This window comes from Durio zibethinus, chromosome 12 (assembly GCF_047325235.1).
Source record: "Durio zibethinus cultivar Kanyao isolate XHJ-2024 chromosome 12, ASM4732523v1, whole genome shotgun sequence".
NCBI lineage: Eukaryota > Viridiplantae > Streptophyta > Magnoliopsida > Malvales > Malvaceae > Durio > Durio zibethinus.
Genome location: NC_143173.1, coordinates 18,725,898 through 18,748,603, shown reverse-complemented (window position 1 = coordinate 18,748,603; position 22,706 = coordinate 18,725,898). Strand labels below are relative to the sequence as shown.

At 37.2% G+C, this 22,706-nt stretch overlaps 1 protein-coding gene and 1 pseudogene across 2 annotated transcripts; both read right to left on the bottom strand.

The window, feature by feature from the left end:
- Positions 1 to 11,395: 11,395 nt before the first annotated feature.
- Positions 11,396 to 13,839, bottom strand: LOC111297711 (uncharacterized). The gene has a single exon (XM_022892352.2). The coding sequence runs from the start codon at positions 13,397 to 13,399 to the stop codon at positions 11,396 to 11,398; it is 2,004 nt and encodes a 667-aa protein (XP_022748087.1). The 5' UTR covers positions 13,400 to 13,839.
- A 2,675-nt stretch (positions 13,840 to 16,514) lies between these two features.
- LOC149515836 (uncharacterized) lies at positions 16,515 to 21,915 on the bottom strand (annotated as a pseudogene). The gene is made up of 5 exons (XR_016326049.1): positions 21,487 to 21,915; positions 19,896 to 20,945; positions 18,075 to 18,555; positions 17,716 to 17,828; positions 16,515 to 17,615 (listed from the first exon to the last, which is right to left on the bottom strand). The product of XR_016326049.1 is annotated as an uncharacterized LOC149515836 (transcript).
- Between the last annotated feature and the right edge of the window lie 791 nt (positions 21,916 to 22,706).

Here is a 22,706-nt window from a genome sequence, read left to right as displayed (position 1 = left end):
TTGGATGAACCACTTGTTTGTCTTTTTAAACTAACTGTAGGTAAATTTTATTCGAGTCTTACCAGAAAAGCAAGCTGTTGAAGGGTTAAAAGCCACACACACTCTACACTTTTCAGCCCCAATCCCCATATACTTAAAAGATAATCCCTGCATCATAAGTAATTTTATGATGCCATAAACATAAACTTCCTAGACTCAGGAAATTAGTTATTCTTCACTCTGGATCAGTTGATGTCATGAATAGTTTGTTACTTATGAAGGCAATAACTGTAATATTTAAGAATTGACAGTGAAATTTGAGATGGCGTACTTTGCTTTATCAGGGGGAACTTAACCATTCCAGATCAATGCTTTCATGGTCTTTGACCGGTCAGTTCAAGAATTCCTGCAAAATTTTTGAAGTACTTTTTACTTGTATTGTAAAGGTTTCATAATAAATACTGCTCTGAAGCAGCGGCTGGCAGCTAAGATCAGTTCCTTAGAAATTGAATTCATTACACACGCCTTGATTCGTTCTGCTAACATGTTGTTCATCCATGGTATAAAAAATCTCGTTAACATTAGCATGTCTCAAAGCTTTGTAATCCATGGAATTGATGGTGTCTTTGCTTCTTTCTTTTTTCCAACCATTGGCCTGCACCTGTTTCCTTAACCAATCCCATTCAGTTGCATTATTTTTCTCTTTGTAAGCCAATCTTCATTTTGGCTTGAAGATGCTATTTTCTTCATGCTCTTTTTCTGAATAATGCATTGGCTCCTTTGCATTGGCTTGAACCTTTCTGTTCTCTATATCTTTGTCCTTATTCAATGCAGACATTCTCTTAGCATCAGAAGGTCTTTCTGCGAGTTTAAGGGCATTTGCAGCAACCAATGAGGTACTTTTCTACATCTTAGTGACTGCATCACTGGTTAGAGGAATTGTGATTGATGCGCTTTCTGATTGGAGGGCCTTATTCCTCTTTTCTTGATAATTGTTGCAAACCTGATTATTTTTAGTACAAGATCCTAGCAAAGAGATTTCTTGTTGGTGCATTATGTGCTCGCTTGATGAGGTATTCATGGTTGTTGTGGCCATATCTTGACTTATTGCTTGTCCATTGTGTTGGACCATGATTTTACCTCTACTTTGTCCTAGTTGTTTTGGCTTGTTGAATCCAGCAGCAGTTGAAGCCCGGGAAGACATGCGTTCTCCACCAAAAGGCTCAAGTTCCTCTCCTTCCCTTGCTTCATACTCCAAAGTCATGTGCACCAGATGGTTACTCACTCCAAATGCATTTACCTGTGCTCTTTGACTTGTAAAATGGCTATTTTGATTGAATAAGGAATGGTGTTTGAGATTTTCCTTTCCTTCCAATCTTTGACTTACTGTCCATTTTCTGTAACTTCTGAATGTTTAATTTTTGATCCTCCATGAAACAGTGAGCTCCCACTTACATAATTTTAAAATTCCTCAAATGAGGCACTGTTCTCTATCTGCTCGAGAGTTGAACCATGAATGTTGTTGAATTTGCAGCCTGTAGTAGGATCTGTTTCTGAGTTGGAGCCTGAGTAGGATCTGATTCCTCTTTTTGCTTGAACAACAGAGGAATCAAAAAAACTTTGTGATGATAGCACTTCTTCCTCCAAGCTGTGACTATAGCTTGTTCCCTCTATACTTGAATTTGCATTGTTCCTTTGATAATCTGCTGACCTGTTAGGTGTCAGAGAGCTTTGGCTGTCAAGTGGATATTTTCGTGCCATTTGATAGTTTCGATGGGATTCTTTTCACAGATTTCTGGTTCTTCAATTAGTATTTTTGCCTCCTCCCCACCACAATCTCTCTTGCATGATGACTTCAAAGGAAACCTTGCAGCTAGAGACATGAAGGCAGAACTGTGCAATAGGATTGTACTTCAGATTTTTGTAGTTTGGAAACTTAATCTCAATATGTGATAAAACTAATTTACCTTGAAAGATGATCTGAAACGTTTTGGGTTAGGAAGACTCCTATTACAGAATCCACCACGGTCCCTTCCATTTTGAGAAGTGCCCATCTCCTGCAAGGTTTTACAAAATCTTTGGTCAGCACACATGCAGCCATCTACAAGACTCAGGTGAAGAGTGTATGCTGAAAATTCAGGTAATTTTGATTGATACAATGTATTGCATATGAGCTGCACAAAAAGGCACTAAAAATTCTGAAATCTCTCAACTAGTAACTTTGGGAAATATGCCAAAAATTTTAACTGTGAATCTTTCGCAGAAATCTATAATTTTCTATTATCGCGGTCAAATTCAGTTATTTGAAGTGCCTATCTTGTTTGAGTGAACTGCAATTTTCAGACTAATAATACTAGAAAAAAAAAACATATTTCTTTCTTCTCTCCAACCCTCTTCTCTCCTAAAAAGCGTGCGTTAGCTTTTCATAAGCATTCCTTTCCAGCTCCTATTTGTCTTCAAAATAGTAGACAACTTAGTGTCATCTATAGGGACTTGCTATTAAGTTGTTTTACAAAGAAAAGATGTTCCAGTAGTTCTAGAGCAGTGAATATTATGCTAACTTGACAATTGGTGGCGAATATGGCTGGTAATGTTTCCTTATCACGTTGTTTTGTCAGGCAGTGATATTTTATTGTTTATACTAGGTTGTGTCTCTTTCGATTCATAGCAATGCATGTACACGGGCATTCCAGTGTTTTATGTTGTGTAACCCTCCTTCCTTTCCAATTATCCAAAAACACATACTTCGTGGTTGTAATCTGACACTTCCTCTAGAACTATGCAATTAGACGATTAGAAGGTCCAAGGTGACATGTTAATCTACAAAGCAGATGCAGAAGTCCCTGTACTAATCAGAATATCGTGACCAAACATGTAATGGGCTGTACCTGTACAAGATGCATTCATGCTATGAATGTATCAACTTTTCCATGAAAAACTCTTCTTTCTTCTTCCCACCATTTTTCCCTCTCCTTATCTGTGCCTTGAAGGTCTTCTCCCTCCTTCCCCATGGACAAATTCCATATCCTATTTGTCTCTGGGTCAAGGTTCATTTTAGGTCGTGTTTTTCTTTTCTTGATAAACTCAAATCCCTCATATGGGACAACCATTCTAGCTCCTTTGTATACAACAAGTGCATTCTGCACTTCTGCCTTGGCTTTGTTGCTCCTTTCAACAAGAGTGACCCTTGAATTTGTTTATTTTCTCCTCCATGAGAATAAAGTATACCTGTTTTGCTGATGGCACTGTATTATGTATCAAGAAGAGTTGATGTAATGATGGTGAGTAGAACATTTAGGGAAAATTTTTTGTAGACAGAGTTGTTAAGGTACTGCGGTTGATGAAAGGATAAAGGTTTTCGTACTACTTCTTGCTTTGATGGACTGTTGGTACTCGTACTGTTCTTTCTGCTCTTCTAGCATCTTTCCTTCTCTGGACAGAACTCTTCTGGATAGACCAGGCTCTCTTTTCTTCTTTTCTGAAACATTAATATGGGATTTTTTGTTGACCATCCCAAATTGCATTTTAGGGGCCTTCTCAGGGGTAGTTGGTAGAAGATGATTGCGATTCTCAATTGCAGTGAAGTTACGTACTAGAGTCAACCAGTTGGTGTTGCCTTCCAAGCTTGAATGCAGTTGGGACGAAATATGTTGCATTGAAGAAGTTAGACCGGCAGCTGTAGAGGGAACATACCTGTCCCCAGTGAGTTTGCTAACCCCACCACTTTTTCTCCTGGCTATGTTATCACTTTGAAAATGAGGGTCAGGTGTTCCACAGTCCTTCAGTGATGTGAATTGTTTTGCATTAAGACTGTTTGTGCCTGTTGTCTGAAGCTGTCCTGAACCATTTGGCATTGCATACTTCATTGCATAAATGTATGCATGGGATTCTTCCTCTATTCTCTTTCTTTTGAAAGCCTATAACCCTCATCCATCTGGAACATTCCTTGGGATGACAATGAACTCACTGTATTTTCTGTGCAAAATTGTTCATGCTCAATGGTGTGACAGTGATCTCTCTCGAGTCCCTTCATTAGAGTTGGACATAACTGCTGGTACTGATTGAGGGAGTCTTTCAAACGTTAGTTCCTGGGTCCCATCAATATTTTCCCAGTTGTTTTTCCCTTGTGAAATGAATTGGATAGTTTTCTGTGGGGGAATGTATCCGTTTCTGTAGCTTTTTTGGCTCAAATCAGCATTGTCCATGTTTATATTCGTTTCAATGACATTTAGATTTTCCATCAGGTTGTTTGCTTGGCATTGTAAAGCATTAGCAGCTGTGATACCTGGAATTGATACGTAATCAATTGGCATCATTTTATTCAAGAAGGGGGTATGAATACTTTCAGCTTGTGGTTGGTTATCCAAAGCCAAGCCACTCTGTCGACTAGTCTGTCTAGTCAATTTTGTTTTAAACCCACTATTTTCTACATTCTGCTCTCTCATGGCTTGAGATTCAGATGACTTACTTCCCTGTAGCATCTCCTGGTGATTAAGTATTTCAGCCTGACTTTCATTTCTAGTGTTTTCCAAGTCAAAATTCAATACTCTTCTGCAAGATTTTTGACCTGGCATAGCACCAGTATCAGTCTCCTTCACGCAATCCACTTGTCGAGCTTCTGATGCTTTTCAGGCCTCTTTTGCGTCCAAGCTTCCCTTTTCCAGCTGTTCCAGCACTAGGAGCAGAGCCCCTTGTACAATCTGCTTGCTCAGTTGTTGATTCCTTCTGGTATTTCTTGTGCATGTACCTCCCTTTGAAAGTTATTCCAGCACTAGGATCAGATTCATTCACAGAATTAATCTTTTCATTTGCCGATTCTTTTAGGATTTTCTTGCGTGCATACTTCCTCTTTGCTGGTGTTTTAGCAATAGGTTCAGACTCCATCGTCGAATCTGCGTGTTCAGTTTCTGATTCTGTCAGGCCTTTTGTCACAGTCCACGCGTTCCTCCTACTGAAACCACGCGATCGTACGGCGCCAAGACTAATCTTAGTCAAGGTCAGCCTTCTATCGTGTCCATTTTTTCGCGGACAGACCAATTCCGATCCTTCGAGCCACATGCCCGTTAGCCTTTTCTGGCTTTTGACCCGGTAGGGTTGCTCATTCCGAACTCCATAGAGAGGAACCCATCTCTCATCGCACATCGGCCCACGGTTCTCCAATTAACCATGAGCACCCAGCTCTGGCCGCAAAGCTTAATGCTTAAAGCACCGACCCTCAGATCTCGTAGGGGCACACAGCCCCGGTTCTCATGATGTTATTACATCTTGGCATGGTGAGAACCCAACACCATGCCCGCCCGTATGATACGCAAGCTCCCGTATCAAGTTTACGCAAGCACCCCAATTAAGCTGGTCAACAGCCAGCTCGGAGCCTTTAGGCTCATCTCGTCCCACGGGACTCGGTTCTTGGGGCTTAGGCCCTTCGCATCAGTATCAGCTGCCCGCACGCATGATTGACATCCCACATCCTGCTAGTCCCGCAAGGGGACTCGGGTGTACTGCCCCAGCAGCAGCACACTAGCCCGACTGGCCACATGGGTCTAGCAGCGTGCCAACCTGCTAGCCCGCACATCCCTCTGGCTCGATGGCATCCCTCTTACGCAACACCATCACATGATCCTTCCGGCTCTAGGAGGGGAAACCGAGGGGCATAACGGATTCTACCATCAAACCCCATGGCTCAACGCAAAGGCGCGATATGAGGCCCGTTGGCCCCAACCGTCCCCGGGTTTACCTTACCCGAGGAAGCATCGTGCCACGCTCGTGACCCTACGATGCCCGCCCACCTAGACACCACGAGTGCCTAGGAGTAGCTCACTTCAGACTAGCCAGGCCCCCGCCTGCCCGCTAGCCAAGGGGGTGGTGGAGAGCTGACACCAGATCATCCCCCTATAAAGAGCGTTAGAGATTTTCCCACTATGCTACCAGTAACCGTAAGAATGTCTGAAACGGGGACACTTTTTTGCCCAGCCATCCTAGGGTCTTTCTCCGGCTAACTCAGGGTCCCGTAACCTTCCTCTTGGTCACCATTGCTCCTTGATTCTGCTCATTGCTCCACCAACCCACTCGAAGGTGCCCGTACATGGCTTCGACCGACAGCACCCGTCTAGCTAGCTGGTTCCAGGGCACCGGTGTAATGCCTCATACTTACCTGCTTAACTCGGGGTCTAGGACATGGACCGTCCACACTCAATGTCCTCAACATATTCCCCTGCTCAGAATGCCCGCACACTGCTTCCACTGATGGCACCCACCAGGGTACTTGGCTTGAGGGTGTCCGACCACTGTCCCGAACTTTCCCGCGTATCTCGCGGCCCGGGGCTCTTATTGCCCCCACAACATGTTAGCATGATGTTCCAAAGCTCGGAATGCACGCCCGCATCTCGTAGAACCACTTTCCCGCCAGCTCGGTCTCGATCGCTGCTCGGTTCAGGATCAGTCATGGCAGGACCAAGGCCTGGCCATGACACTCTCCCCCACTTACTATGTCGATGCCCTCATCGACGCCAAGACCACACCCAACTATCTTGTTGCACACAGCTGACATTTTACTTGTATGTCTCCCGTTTGTGCCCTCAAGGATTGGGTCGAGGTCCCGTCACATGAGGCACCGCCCACAGTACTCGTCCATTGTTGATGTAGATTGGTCCCGTTGCCGCACTCATGCCGCTCAGCTTAGTTCTTGCTCGACCCATCTAACCTTACCCTGGTTGTTCCATATGGGCCATACCATTGCTCATCCCTTGATCATTATCAGGTTGCGACCTCGAGGTGCCCTCATTGATCAATGACCCTCGGTAGAATGAATAACCACCCGCTTTGCCACTCACTTGGTGCGTCCCACCGGACGTGACCCCTCACACCAACTGCACGCTTGTAGCATCAACTCACTGATGCGCCCCTCTGGACGTGGTGCTTAGGTCAACCGCACTCATACGACACCTCACATGATGACCCTAGCACAGTGGCATTCAAGCACTTTGGTCATCTCCTAACTTGGGTCCTCTCGGCCCCTCCAAGGTCACCTCTCTAGGTGTGGCCCTCAGGCCAACCGCCCCCAAGACGGCACCTTACAGTGCGCTAACTCGGTCTTTGCCCCCGACTTGAACACTATGCTCCATCGCCCAAGCTCTTTTATCTTGGCTCAGTCTCACGGGGAATTGACAGGTCTCCCCCACTTTTACTCGAAACTCGACGTAGCATTTAGCACAATCATGTCTCCTTCATGGATCTACTCCTTGTCTGCCTTGACTCTAGCATGGCTCTTATGATATCTCAAAATCCGAACATAGTCAAAGATCCACTGATCCAATAAAACGCCTAGTCCACTGATTTGCTGGACTCGGGGATTCACCCGCTCAATCCTCAAGGTCCACTGACCTGCACGTCTGAGGCCTTGTCAGTTGGTCGTTTCCCTTTGCTTGTTCCACTGGAATACATCCTGTCGTGGCCCACTGACCACCACTACTCGTGAAGCCTTCCCTTTCGGCCAATACAAGTTCGATATTCTGGTTCACACACACACTCTCGTGATCCTCTGACCACAAGAACTCATGGTCCACTGACCAACGCAGCTCATGGTCCACTGACCATCTTGCTTGTGGCTTCAATCTTTTAGCCACTTCATACTTTTCTGTGTAGTAGTCTCATGCTTAGACCCGAATACTTCGGCTTGCACCCCCGCTGGGGCACCTGCACCATACAGCAAGTGCACACATTAGTAATTAATCTTGCAACTCGACACCTCCTGCCCCTCAGGACAAGGTTCGCTCGGCCCACGTGGCCTTACGCAACACCATTTCATAGTGTAAGCCCCTTTTCGCATCTCGGTCTCAATACGGTTCCTTCCACCGTGAAGGCATCACATGCCGCAACATATGCCAACACTTTTTTCTAGGTGAGGCTAGACTCTAGTGCCCTTTTGCTTGGCATCCAAGAGCCTACTTGAGAGTCTTTTCACATAGGCCCAATATTTCCCGCAGCACGCATCGTTGGCTCTTTCCCGAGCCCCCATAGGCACAAAACCCGCATCTGTGTCTCGATAGCTCCGTTTGAGCCTGGCATCACCTCGATTTCGCATCACTAAACCCACACATGGGGTCGCGTAACTCTCGCCACTGAGCCAACCTAGGCTTTGATACCAAAATGTCACGGTCCACGCGTTCCTCCTATTGAAACCACGCGACCGTGCGGCGCCAAGACTAATCTTAGTCAAGGTGAGCCTTCTATTGTGTCCATTTTTTCGCGGACAGACCAATTCCGATCCTTCGAGCCACATGCCCGTTAGCCTTTTCTGGCTTTTGACCCCGTAGGGTTGCTCATTCCGAACTCCATAGAGAGGAACCCATCTCTCATCGCACATCGGCCCACGGTTCTCCAATTAACCATGAGCACCCAGCTCTGGCCGCAAAGCTTAATGCTTCGAGCACCGACCCTCAGATCTCGTAGGGGCACACAGCCCCGGTTCTCATGATGTTATTACATCTTGGCATGGTGAGAACCCAACACCATGCCCGTCCGTATGATACGCAAGCTCCCGTATCAAGTTTACGCAAGCACCTCAATTAAGCTGGTCAGCAGCCAGCTCAGAGCCTTTAGGCTCATCTCGTCCCACGGGACTCAGTTCTTGGGGCTTAGGCCCTTCGCATCAGTATCAGCTGCCCGCACGCATGATTGACATCCCACATCCTGCTAGTCCCGCAAGGGGACTCGGGTGTACTGCCCCAGCAGCAGCACACCAGCCCGACTGGCCACATGGGTCTAGCAGCGTGCCAACCTGCTAGCCCGCACATCCCTCTGGCTCGATGGCATCCCTCCTACGCAACACCATCACATGATCCTTCCGGCTCTAGGAGGGGAAACCGAGGGGCATAACAGATTCTACCATCAAACCCCATGGCTCAACGTAAAGGCGCGATATGAGGTCCGTCGGCCCCAACCGTCCTCGGGTTTACCTTACCCGAGGAAGCATCGTGCCACGCTTGTGACCCTACGATGCCCGCCCACCTAGACACCACGAGTGCCTAGGAGTAGCTCACTTCAGACTAGCCAGGCCCCCGCCTGCCCGCTAGCCAAGGGGGTGGTGGAGAGCTGACACCAGATCATCCCCCTATAAAGAACGTTAGAGATTTTCCCACTATGCTACCAGTGACCGTAAGAATATTTGAAACGGAGACACTTTTCTGCCCAGCCATCTTAGGGCCTTTCTCCGGCTAACTCAGGGCCCCGTAACCTTCCTCTTGGTCACCATTGCTCCTTGATTCTGCTCATTGCTCCACCAACCCACTCGAAGGTGCCCGCACATGGCTTCGACCGACAGCACCCGTCTGGCTAGCTGGTTCCAGGGCACCGGTGTAATGCCTCATACTTACCTGTTTAACTTGGGGTCTAGGATATGGACCGTCCACCCTCAATGTCCTCAACATATTCCCCTGCTCAGAATGCCCGCACACTGCTTCCACTGATGGCACCCGCCAGGGTACTTGGCTTGAGGGTGTCCGACCACTGTCCCGAACTTCCCCGCGTATCTCGCGGCCCGAGGCTCCCATTGCCCCCACAACATGTTAGCATGATGTTCCAAAGCTCGGAATGCACGCCCGCATATCGTAGAACCACTTTCCCGCCAGCTCGATTTCGATCGCTGCTCGGTTCAGGATCAGTCATGGCAGGACCAAGGCCTGGCCATGACACCTTTCCTGTGTACATACTTTCTCTTCCCAGTTGGGTTGTCCATGGAGATACTGTTTTTTTGCAGCGGCCAACTTTGGAGTCCTTTTGGGTTTGCCTTCTACAATGACCTTGGGCCTGTCTTTTCTTAGTTTAGGTGGTTTTGGCTGAGGTGTCGTTATATAATTGGTTAATCCAAACTATTTTTTTCTTCTTTCGTATTTTATATTTTTTCATATTTTTGCTCTTTCTTTTTTTTTCGTTTTTTCTTTGATTTTTTTCTTTTACACTTTGTTTCCAAATTTTCTTTTCTATTTTAAATAAATAAAAAATGGTATTCATAAAAACTAGTTTTGAATTTTTTTTGAAAAATTAATTTACTTTTTTTGGAAATAATTAGTTTTCTAAATTAATTTTTTTAAAAAAATTTAAGTCTTAACCATAATAATCTATTCTAAATTAAATATTTTTGATTAATTAATTTTGAATTATTAAATTTAAATAGTAATTTTTTCTTAATTTTTAATTGTCTTCTCTTTTACCTCTTTTGTTTTCTTTTTCCTTTTTTATTCTCTTTTTTTTTTCTCTCTTGTCAAGATGGAGAATAAAAGAAAATGAAAGAGAAAAAAAAAAGAAAATAGATAAAAATATATGCTAATAAATTTTTTTGAAAAAATTCCTTTAGGAAAGACCAATTTTTAAAAAATAATTTTAGCTCTCAATCATGTATATTATTTTAAATTTAAATTACAAAAAGAAATAAAAAAATAAAAAAAAATTTGATAAAAATTAAATTTTAAATATGTAGTTTTTTTTAAATATAATTTAATTTTTTAAAATGATTGACTATTTAATCAATAGATAAATTTTAGGAAAGAAAATAAATTTAACTGTTATCTATAGAAATTATCATAGAATATCTATTAATTAGTTAAAAAAATTTAATTACACTTATTTTTTAAATTGAAATATGATTTATCTAATTAATTTCTTTAATAAATTTGTTTATATTTGAATTTTTATTTGGAAGGATATAAGATACAACGTACAATACATGTTGAAACCATAAAAAAAAGTTCTCAAAATTTTTTAAAAAATTTAAAAGAAATTTTTTAAAAAAGGGCATTTTCAAATTTTTATCTCAAATTTTTATCACAGTTGTCATTCATGAAATTTTATATGAACAGAAAAATTCTTAAAAGATCTAGTAAAATTCTAAAAATGGGTGCCAAAAATTTCATTCATTATCAACCTTTATGGATTTTATTTTTCTTTTCCTAAAAAAAAGAATTATTTTTTACTTTTTGTTTCAAAAAGTATATATTGGAAGAGCTCTTTACTATTCAAATTCAAAAACTAAATATATGTATTATTTATTAATAGGCAAGCCTTAAGTTGAGTTCAATGGTGAAATCTTTAATTGATAAAAATATATGATTAAATAAACACTAAAATTAAAAATAAGAAAAATGATTAATTGATAAATATATTATTATAATTATTATTATTAGGCAAGACTTAATTTTTATTTAAGTTGCTGTTTTTATGTAAGAAGTATGATTCCATTAAAAAGAAATTAGAAAAACTCAAAAAGTGACTTTGGAATTTAAACAATTGAAAGCCCTGAATAAACGTTTATTAATACGAAATTAAAAGGATTGGTACAAAGTAGCAACAGAGAAAGAGAAACACATATATCACAATTAACAAATTAAACATAATCATACTCTTTACATTGCACTCTTTTTTACTATAGACATTCCAAATGAACAATGTAGTCACATGCGGGCTCTGGACACTTGAAAGCTAAATCTTCACAATGCTTACCACATTCAGAGCATCTAGGATGGTCATAAATCTTGCTCCGGACAGATGTGAGACGATGTGGATGATACCGAGACTCGTGTGTCCACCCAACCTTGACAAAAGAATATTTCCCAAAAACACAAGTGGGATGAACAGAAGTATCACAAATTCTGCAATGATAAAACCAATGATTTGGATCCCTTTTCTTTTCACAGATATCACAGTAATGTTGTTCTGGATAAACATTTTCATCATGATAAGTAAGCTCCAAGAGATGCTCATCACACTTGTGCCGAGTTGCATGTGGTAAGCTCATGCATTTGAAATCTACAGCATAGTTGCAAGCTTTACATCTATACGCACCATTATAAGCATTATTGACACCACAAGCGTTGCATTGCCCTCGAAATTTAAAATCAAAAGAGAGCAAATGTTTGTGTCCTTGACGTTTGAGTGTATCTGAAAGTATGGCACACCTTAGGCACAAATCCAAATAGCAAAAACCACTGCAGAGGCGATTACATTGCCTACATGTGAAAATTTCCGCTGAAGCGAGGGTAGTGGAATAATTAAAAAACCAAAGATGCTTATTCCTTGATGATTCAGCGCAGGATTTGTGGAGAAGGAAATTGCACTGTGAACAATAATAAAACGAAGAAGTTGAGATGGATAGCATGCACCCGTCGCAACATTTATCATCTTCCTCGTTAATTTTGTCCCCCAATATCAAATCATTCTCATGAAGCAAATGTTTTATCTTTGTAGCTTCTCCTTGTGCATTGACCTCAATAACATCTGTGATGGAAGAATCTGTTGTGTCATCCGACTGCAAAGCTAAATAGTCAATGGACTCCTCATCTTGATCTACTTGATCAATTCTGTCGTAGTACTCATAATCCTCTATTACACAATTCACATGGACAATATATTTACAATCCCCCCTGAAACAATAGTAACTTCCATGCTCTATTTTCACTTCATCTAAACAAATGCCACAATCCTGGCTTTCAAGCTCTTCTTGCTGAAGGGAAAAATGGTGTAAAAGAGGGTGGCCATGCCGTGAAATTTTGACTGCATGTGGTAATGAGGTGCAGTTCTGATGGACTTGGAGGTGACATATAGAACATATATATGAAACATAATTTCCCTCCATACCACATGCATCACAAATGAATGACTCTTGTCTCCATAACAAGGTGAATGGGTGCTTATGACAACTTTCATCTTCTATAACGGGCCTTTGCCAAACACATTTGATATCAATATCAAACTTGCAAAGAGAACAACTATAGGAATATCCTTCGTTGTTCTGTTGGCATAGCTTGCAATAATGATTATTGACATCAAAGTTAAGAATAAGAGGGTGCTGACGATGACAAGGGTGATTAATTTTAAGAGGTAAGTTTACACATTTCTTGTGAAGGTAAAAGTTACAGTCCATGCAAATGTATATAGAATCTACTAATGGTTTTTGACACCAGGAGCAACAAGTTCTTTTGAGTTCATCATGATGGTTTTCAATGAAAATCAATGGATGTTGGTGGGCTTGCTGTTTGACCTTAGGGAATGTTTTACCAAGAATGTTAAGTGAAGCCAAAGCACAGTTGATGTCAATAAAGAAATTGCAATCATAACATTGATAAACAAACATATTACGTTTTTCATTACATAGATGGCAACCATACCTCTTAAAATCGGTTGAATCTGCCTCAAGCAAAAGACGAAAGTGCTCACGGTGGAGAGGGTGTTTGACAATAATCGTAGGTGCCTGGACACATTTCTTATGAAGGTGATACTTGCACTCCGCACAGCTAAAGCTTGGACCTGACACCATTTCCCTACACAGCGAGCAAATAACTTTTTTACTCTGATTGGTTTGCTCTTCAACGTAATGCAATGGGTGATAATGGCTCCAATGTTGAATTGCACTTTCTTTCTTTGACTCCATATTGCAATGAACAAGAGAAAGAAAGATTGGTTGTTGATCATCACCAAGGCCAAGGCTTCAATATATATACATTTTTCTTTTCGGTTTCAAACTTATTGATTCATTTCTTGTATTCATTGACAAGTAAAGAATTAGAACAATTTGTGATCATCCCCAAACACAAGACTTCTTTATACCTTTCTTTAATTTTTCTACAAACTTTTTTTATTTCTTTTCTTAATTGTATATTTCAGACATTATACCTTTCTTTCTTGATTTACAATTTTTTTCTTTACATTTTTAAAATCAATAACCATTGTGCAATTAATTTTTAGATGACCAATTTTTTTGTTAATAAAAAATAATTATTAATTAATATTATAATATACTCAAGTCTGAGTTGGATATGTACAAGGGTGTAGTCTGGCTGATGAGCACCTACAATGAAACGTAATGCAGATTTTATTATTATTATTTTTTAATAAGCAAACCAAATACAATTTCATTATCTGATTCACTTTCCCCCTTACATTTACACAAACATTCATATATAATCTCAATCATAAAATACATGAAAAAAAATAAAAAAATTTTATCAAACATACCATTAGTGAAGTTTTTTTTTTTTTTTTTAATTCTACAAGCAAAATTAATAAAGTGAGACATATATTTTAGTTTATATTTTAAAAATAAAAAATTAATTTAAAAATATAAGTAGAATGCATGTCACTCCGTTAATTCCACTTGTGAAATTAAAAAACTCCACTGATTATGTATTAAATAATTTCTCAATAATATGTCTACAATCAAGTGGAATAAAATTTTGAGTAATTAATTATTAAACAACTGATTTACTAGTATTTAAAATACAATCAAGTAAAATAAAACCGTGTAATATTTCATGAGTTAAATAATGTAAAATGATAAAAACAATTCGTGATATATGAAAGACAAAATAATAATAAGCTTTTAATCTGTTATTACATGAAATTATGATTATAAACTTTTATTTAATTTTAATTAAAATCTTAAGATTACAAAATATTTCATATTTCATTAAAATCTTTTAGGTTGGCTGATGTAATTTATAAAAATGCTTACTTAGTTGTGATGACTTGGATGAAAAATATTTGGGAGAATGCTATTTTACTAATTCTTGCGATTGGACTTTATTCACCCATATTTCATATTTGATGGGTGTAATTACAATAAAATAAAAGTTTATAGGCTTAATTTCATACAATAAAAAATTTAAGGTTTATTTTATTTTTTATAAAGTTTAAGGACTTATTTAGGTATAATCACTTTAATTTATAAGTAACAAATATGTACAATATATTCTGTAAAAAATATATATATTCCTTTTGATTTACAATTTTTTTTATTTTTTTAAAAAATAATAACCATTGTGAAATTAATTTTTAGAAGACCATTTTTCTTAGGTAATAAAAATAATTATTAATTAATATTATAATATACTTAAGTCGTGTTGAAAATAAGCTCAAAATATCATGCGTAGCCTTGCCTGGGCTCATATTTATGGGTGAGTAGTCCAGCCCATGACTACTTATAGTGAAACCCAATGCAGATTTTGGAGCTTTTTTTTTAACGAGCGAACATGATACAATTTCATTCTCTCATTTACTCTCCCCCTCACAATTATAATAATTTCAGTCGTAATACGCATTAAAACAATATAACCATTAAGAAATCCAATTTTATGACTTTTCACCTCATAACAAATTATAACAAATCCATCTATTTATGGTAACACCTTAGGGTTGAGTTACCTTAAACATAATTTTTTAAATTCAAAGACCTAATCTATAATATTAGTTTATTGATAAAAAATTAATTTTAATTTTATAATATTAAAAATATTACTAATATAAAATTAATTTTTAATATATTTAATAAAATTATAAGTACAAATAAACTAAACCCCAGCCAGTGTTTTACATTTAGGTGTTAACTGGATTTGAATTGATCTGTAGACATTTCTAACCAAAGCTTAACTATACAAAATAGTTAATTACTCCAAGATTACTTAAATTTGTGCCTTATCTAATAAAAAAGTAAAATTCCAAACATTAACTGAGTTAGACAGAGTGAAGCTTGATTGCCAGTTTCAAAGCCCATCGAACTTTAAAATTCTTCTCTAATATACGCTTCAGTGTGGGATAAATCATAAATTAATCTCACTAAAATTAAAATTTGGGATAAAATGATTCATTAAAATAAAAATTTAAGAATCAATTTATAATATAGTAAAATAATTTGGGGTCAATATGTAGTTAATGGAAAATAGATATCACATGAAGAGTAGTTAAGACTAACGAAAATATTAGTGCTATTTATGCACTAGTTTTTTTTTTTTTTAATATTAAAACTAGTTTTGATTTTACCAATTGTGATTGAATTATAAAGAAATAATTTTTTATGGAATCCTTTTTTTTCAAAAATTTTATGGAGTTATTAATATAAGAGAAATTACAATCATATTCAAGTATTGTACATAAAAATCAATGAATTACATTATATAGGCAAATCAATTAAACAATGAACCAATATTTAGTTGGATAAATTTAACATAAAATTTGACTAGACTTGACTTTCCAAGATCTTTTCATTGTTGCTAAGCCAAGGTCTTATTGACAATATATAAAGAACTTTTTAAATAATGAAAAAGTAAAAAAAATTGTTACTTAAACCAATAAGAGATAGCTTGGTGAATAATTATTTGATTATATATATTGGAGAAATGTATTTGATATATTAGGAAGATTTTCAAAATATGAAAACTTTTCAAGACAATTGTCAAAAGATTATTATATTAATGAAGATTTTCTTTTCGATTATTATTCTCTATATCAATGATCAAGTTTTAAAATTCTACAAGAAAGATTAAATGGTTATTGTATGTTTATTTAATAATTAAATAATTTATTATTTTTTAAATACATCTTTATGAATACACATTAACTCTCTAATCACTTATAAAACTTAAAACTCTATTGTCATACAAGATAATAATTTTTTTCTTCTAGATATTTGTGCTTAATTTTTGTAAAGGTATTATTATTTAAAGATTTTGCATGAAAAATTATATTCATATATTTTTATATTTTAAATGATAATATTTTAGTTTTTTTTATACATTTTTATTTTCAATAAAAAAGTAATAATTAATTGAAAAAATAAAGAATATCATGTGTTCCAAACAAAAGAAAGAAAATATAATTTTAAGAAAAATAAATAATATAACGAAAGATCTTCGGCCACCGTGGACGGCAATAGGTCTTTTTTCTTTGGAAGGTAGGAGATAGTATGCGATATACTTGGGCAGTAACCACACTTAGCTTTGCCGTCCTTGCTTATGATTATTCAAAAGTTACACACTGTTGTAATATATCTTTGCAATGTCAAATTGCGTTTTTTAGACCTTCACTTTATTGCAAAATAGAGTGAAGTTTAAATTATCAGTAGCTGATGATGTTTGCTTCTTCCTGCTTACTGGCTTTAGCTCATTTCTCTAATCCTTCTCATTATTTTACCAAATTTCTCTTTAATTTGCAAAATCCTTAAACCAACATCTCTTTTGTGTGCAACTTCTGTGGGATTAAAGCACAGTATTTCATTCTCTTTCTCATTCTTTCATATGATTCTAGAATCTTTTTCCCTTCATTTTTCTATGTTTCTTCCTTCGTTATTCTAAAATACGTGCAAGTAGGATATCTGAACTTTTATCAGCAATTTTCAAATCACCTTTCCTTATCCAATGTTCTCTTTTAACTTTCCAGCTCTGCTTGCATAACTGGCTCATTATAAGTCCAAGTCCAGAAAGCATACCTTCACATATCTGCCACCACGGTGGCACACATCTTATTCTTCTGTTTGTTCCGTTTGTCATCAAAATAACTCATTGGTTGGTTGCATTTCTACCTAATGCGTTGTCCTTTTTCTTTCTTGTTTGATCAAAATTTAAAGAAAAAAGACAAAAGACAAAACCTGGGTTTCTAGTAGGAAATCATTGGCTAGTGTATATGAACTTATTATTTGATTAGTGTGAATGCTGAGACTCATGTAATAGATAAAGTAACAGTTTTTGCTCCATTTCTATATATGTGTGCCTAATGACAAGCTATTGTTTGTTGCATGTAGATATGGTAATTGAATAATTAAAAGTAACATTTCATACCTTTCCAAAAGCAATACTGAATTCCCTCAGTTGAAAGTCCTAGTAGACATGGATTAGTTTTTGTAAGTAACCTTTTTCCTTTATTACTAAAACAAGGCAACAATTTTAGTATTCAAAGGCTTGGTGGGTAATTTCTTACCTTTGAATATTGCTGATACAGATGTTCCAAAGTATACAGTTTCTGGGTAAATTCCATGTCCATTCCCTTGGAACATCCAATGGGTTGAGGCCTGATTCATGATCTGCAAAGACCTGTGAGGTAATAGCAACTTCATTTATAAGCATCTAATTATCAAATAAATTTATACATGCTGGGCAATGTAGGAATCAACAAAATGCCAGTCTTTAAATGCTGAAAGACAATCCATATCTTGTCTAGGCAAGGGTTCTGGTTTCCCAGATTCCACTGGTTCCCCCCTTCTTATGAGTCTTGTAAGAAATTTAGAGTTGGCAATAGCTTAAACATTACCTCATTAACTTGAAAATACGTCCCATTACCTCATTATTATGTTTGATATTTGGTTGCATGATGATGAGGATAATATTCACTTAACCATAGAGCTCTGTTCATAACCTGCTCACATTCTTCAATTTTGGAGTGGGATAGAAGCAGCTTCAGAATTCAAAGCTAATAAAGCATTTGACAAGTCTCCTTTGAGTTCCATCTTTGCCTGCATATAATGCTGTAGGTTTGCTGTGAACTCTTCAATATTGAGTTTTACTGTGGAATTTCATCATGGTCCTCATAGCATGCATCTTCGATGTCACTTTGTGGTTCTTCTGTTTCCTCTGGTTCAGGTGTTGCCGGTTCTTCAATGATAGGTTCATGGTTCCCACAGTTAGGCCCTACTTTAAGCAAGTTTTGCTTTGGTGGAGGCAATGGCATTTGATTGACAACTCTGACAGGGTTTCTCTCAGACTTCTTTGGAACAGTTGAACTTATGCTCTTCTCTTCAGGCCCTGGTATGTGAGCCTTGCACTGCATAAAATAAAGTTGATGCATATTGAAACATACAGCTCAGCCTTTTGGAAACCAAGGTAAGCGGTTTTAATAGCATCTGACTTTCTCTCTGTTTCACTTTTGTCATCTATCTAATCCTCCTAAGTTGTCTTCTTTCTTTCCAAGCACTTAAAAGGTGTTGTCCCCATTGTTCTTTCCTTAACAGTTAAGATGACAGAATGAACTGCCAACTATATTCTTATTCAAACTTGTTTATTTGCGTTGGAATTTCTATATAAGTGTTTTCAAATGTGGATGTGGTATTTTGGGCCTCAAATGTGGTTTGAAGATGAATGTATTGCATTTTACAAATATTTGAAACTACTGACATTATTATTTTTTTTTTTTTGTAACTCTATTCCTTTAAAGCTTGATGGCACCTAAATTGGTGTTTTTTTTTTTTATTGGAGACATGAGTTTCCTGCCCTGGTGCTAATGTGTGCCCCTTTTTTTGTCTTATTAAGCCTAATTCACTAGCTGCAATAGAGGTAGACCTTTCACCTTCAACCATTCTGTCATTTCTCGAGAACCTACCTCTCAATAATGACTGCAAAAAATGAAACAAGGAAGACATACAGAAATAAATGAATGATAGTAAAACTAAAACCATACCACGTTTAGTAATGTAAAAATCAAGATGGAAAAGTTCCTAAAAAGTTAAAAATTAACAATAAGACGTTTAAGCCAGTTGATTTAAAGATTACAATGCCCAGCTAAGTTAAGCTACAGATGCCTACGAAATAACACATATAGAAGATCCATAAACATTTTTAAAAATTTCAAACAGCCTTTTAGCAGCAAATGACAACAGCGAATAGGTAGCCTAATTGCTCTTCAGAGTTATAACTCTATGGACCATTTAATTTCCAGAACATGCTACAAGCTAACAACAGTAACATCAACAGTTATAAGAAGATAAAAGGCAAGTACTTGAGACAGACATGTTAGCATTTCCTACCTTGACAAAAAATCAGAATTCTTCTCTTGGTTCAAAATTATTCTTTTTTTTTTCATTCAAAACCTATCCTGGTTAGTTAGTATGACATATGGACTTTCTCTTTTTCGTACGCATGTCATAACTGCAATGAAGTTATTTTCAAGAATTTTAATGTTGAAGTTTAAATCAATAATTACACATCCAATATTGCATCTTAATTACTGATGAGAAATAGACCAAAACTACTAAATTATCATCTACCTTAAACATAATTTTTTTTGTCTTTCTTTTTGTTTGAAAATTTGGAAGGATATGCAAAAAATGTGAATAAATAAAGACAATAGCCACCAAAGAAAATTGGAAAGACTTTTTATGCATCTACCTGAATGCAGTTGCGGTGGGCAAAATTTGATACAGCCTGTTGCTCCGGAAGCTCTGTTTGCCTTTCTCTCTTGTCCTTTTTAAGCATATCATGCAGGGCCTGTCGGCCACATAATTTCCAGTTGCCACTACGCACATGCTCAGTCTGGCCTTCATTCTGGTTAACCACCAACCCATCAGGAACTCATTCAATTTGACCACCAACATCAGCAGCTCGCTATACTCTATTGTCACAACAACCACCTCTCTGCTGGCTATTCATTTGCACCCAGTCCCTTATAATTCTACTCTCTCCTGCTCGGTTTCACCAAGCCACTGGGCCCTGGAACTGTTGTTTCTACAGGAAACATCGGATGAACGTTCCCTGCCACCACTGTTCTTTCAGTCCCGAAAAATTTGCCTTACTCTTTCCCTTTCAGCTTCCCCCAAATCAGACAAATACTCATAACTAAAATTACTTGAATCCTTATTTCCACTTTGCAATCCAAATCAGTCTGGGGACCATTGTCCAATCTCATTCTCACTCACACTCACATCTTCTGAAACACCACTATGTTCACTATTTCGGCTATCAGAAAGATCATTCACAGAGAAGTCATCACTCTGTTGGAGCATTCTTTCACTAGCTCTCTCTTGAGCATGACACACCACATGCTCATCCTCAAGCCCCCGCCATATCCGCAGGAGTGAGGATGGCCGGGTGTTACCATTTTCCCACCTTCTTGAAGCTTGAGACAGACTCCCTTAGGAAAGAATTTTCAAGTACAGAAACATTGTGTAGACCAGCAACAGCCATATTACCCCAAAATCTGTATTATCCAACCCTTGCAACCCATCTGCTTCAAATGCATGAAAAACGGCATTTATTTACCCCAAAAAACACTGTAGCAGAAAGGACCCTTTCAAGAAACCAATCACACCTAAAACTCGTAAATCTCTTCTTCATCATCATTTATTCGCATTAGCAGGTCATCATGGGCATCAGCATTATCAATCTTCAGAGCAAACACACAGAAGGACGGTAATAAAACAAACTAAATCTTCAAGAACTCTGCAGCAACAACTAAGAATCTCAGTTTTTTTTTTCTAATTTATTTCAATAAAAAATTGTAACACTCTTGAAATTCAATTTCCTCACTGTCACGTTTCACTGTGGCAAAACCAGGAGAAAAATAGAATTAAATAATTCTGGAAACTATTAACAACAACCTCCACCAAACACACACAAAAGCAGTAATCCGAATTGATTTATCGGATTAATCCTTTGTTTGGCTGCTGAGAAAATGTAGAAACATAAAAAAAAAAAATCCAAATCTTAATTTTAACAGTCTCTCTTAAACAAATATCTTGAAAAAAAAAAATCGAATTAAGCTTTTAAAATTTCTGAAAAATTCAAATTTAATTTTCTTTTCTTTTCCTCACATTTCTTAGTAACCAAACAAGATAACGGTTACCAACATTACCAAATCCACATTAGAAAAAAAAAAAAAAAAAAGAGAGAAGAAGATTGAAACAACAACAAACCACAAAAAAGGGCACCGTTTGGAGAGAGAAAATCTTTTTAAAAAAAAAAGAGAAAGAAAAAAACGTACCAAGGAAGCTTAAGCTCTTTGATTTCGAAGTAAAGGAAAACGGAACCGAATGAGAGAGAAAAAGAAAGAAAGAATGTGAAAGAAAGAACTCAAAAGAGAAATACAAGAGAGGAGAGGGAGCGAAGAAGAAATATACTGGATAATAAATGAAAAAAGAGGATAGATCATTTTTATTTTATTTTTGTTGTTTTTAACTTTTTACGGTTTGATTGGATGCCTGTTAACACTAACCTTTTAGAATCAGGGGGAGACCAATACGAGATTGACGCGTGGATTGTAATATTTTTCCGTACTATTGACCGTTGGCTAAAGTAGTTTCCAAATATTGGATTTAACGGGAAGCGTAGAAAGCGACGCGACGTTTTTTTCGTGATTTTGGAGTTCTCTCTCCCTCTCGCCTCTCGTTCTTTCCCGGCTGAGTTTGAAATTTCAAATAAAAGATAAGAGAAGGGCAATGATGCAATTTCAATTAACAAGAGAGAATGTGGGTAACCGGTAATCTTATGGTGTTACCGGCAATTCAAAAGAATTTGAGTGTTTATATTTGGGTTTAAATTTAATTAATCGATCCGATTATTAAATTAACTTTTATTAATTATTAAATTAACTTTTATTAATTATTAAATTTTATTAAATTAATTTTAGCACATTATCTACTTTGATTTTTTAAAACTTAATTTTTAATTAATTTGATTTGATAATATTATAACCTTCCAATATTTTAACATAATCGCCAAAATAATGCTTATCTTGTTTTATCCTATTTATTAACCATATATATTGAATTGATTTTTTTTTTCGTAACTTAATTCATAAAACAAAGCAACATTTGAATTTGAGAAAAGGGAAGGAACACTTGAAAGGAAGAATGCCTATATATATACAATTCAACTCGACAATTTCCGTCGAATTGTCAATGTAGCATGTATCAATCTTGAAGGAAATATTGGGCATCCGAAAGGCTTGAAACAAGTCCTTTCTACTTTATAGTAAAATATGTTGGACTCCCCTATGTTTTTTATACAAATAATATATTCCCCATCAATTGGGATGCTTTGCACTCAATTCATGGCTGTTTGAAGCATTAAATGGATTTCAGATCTCAGCAGATTTCAATTGCAGTTATTGTGCGAATGCAAAATTGAATACCAAATTTATAGCGTTTATTTTACTTGAATGTTATAAGATCTTTAAATCATGATTGATATATAAAATTATGA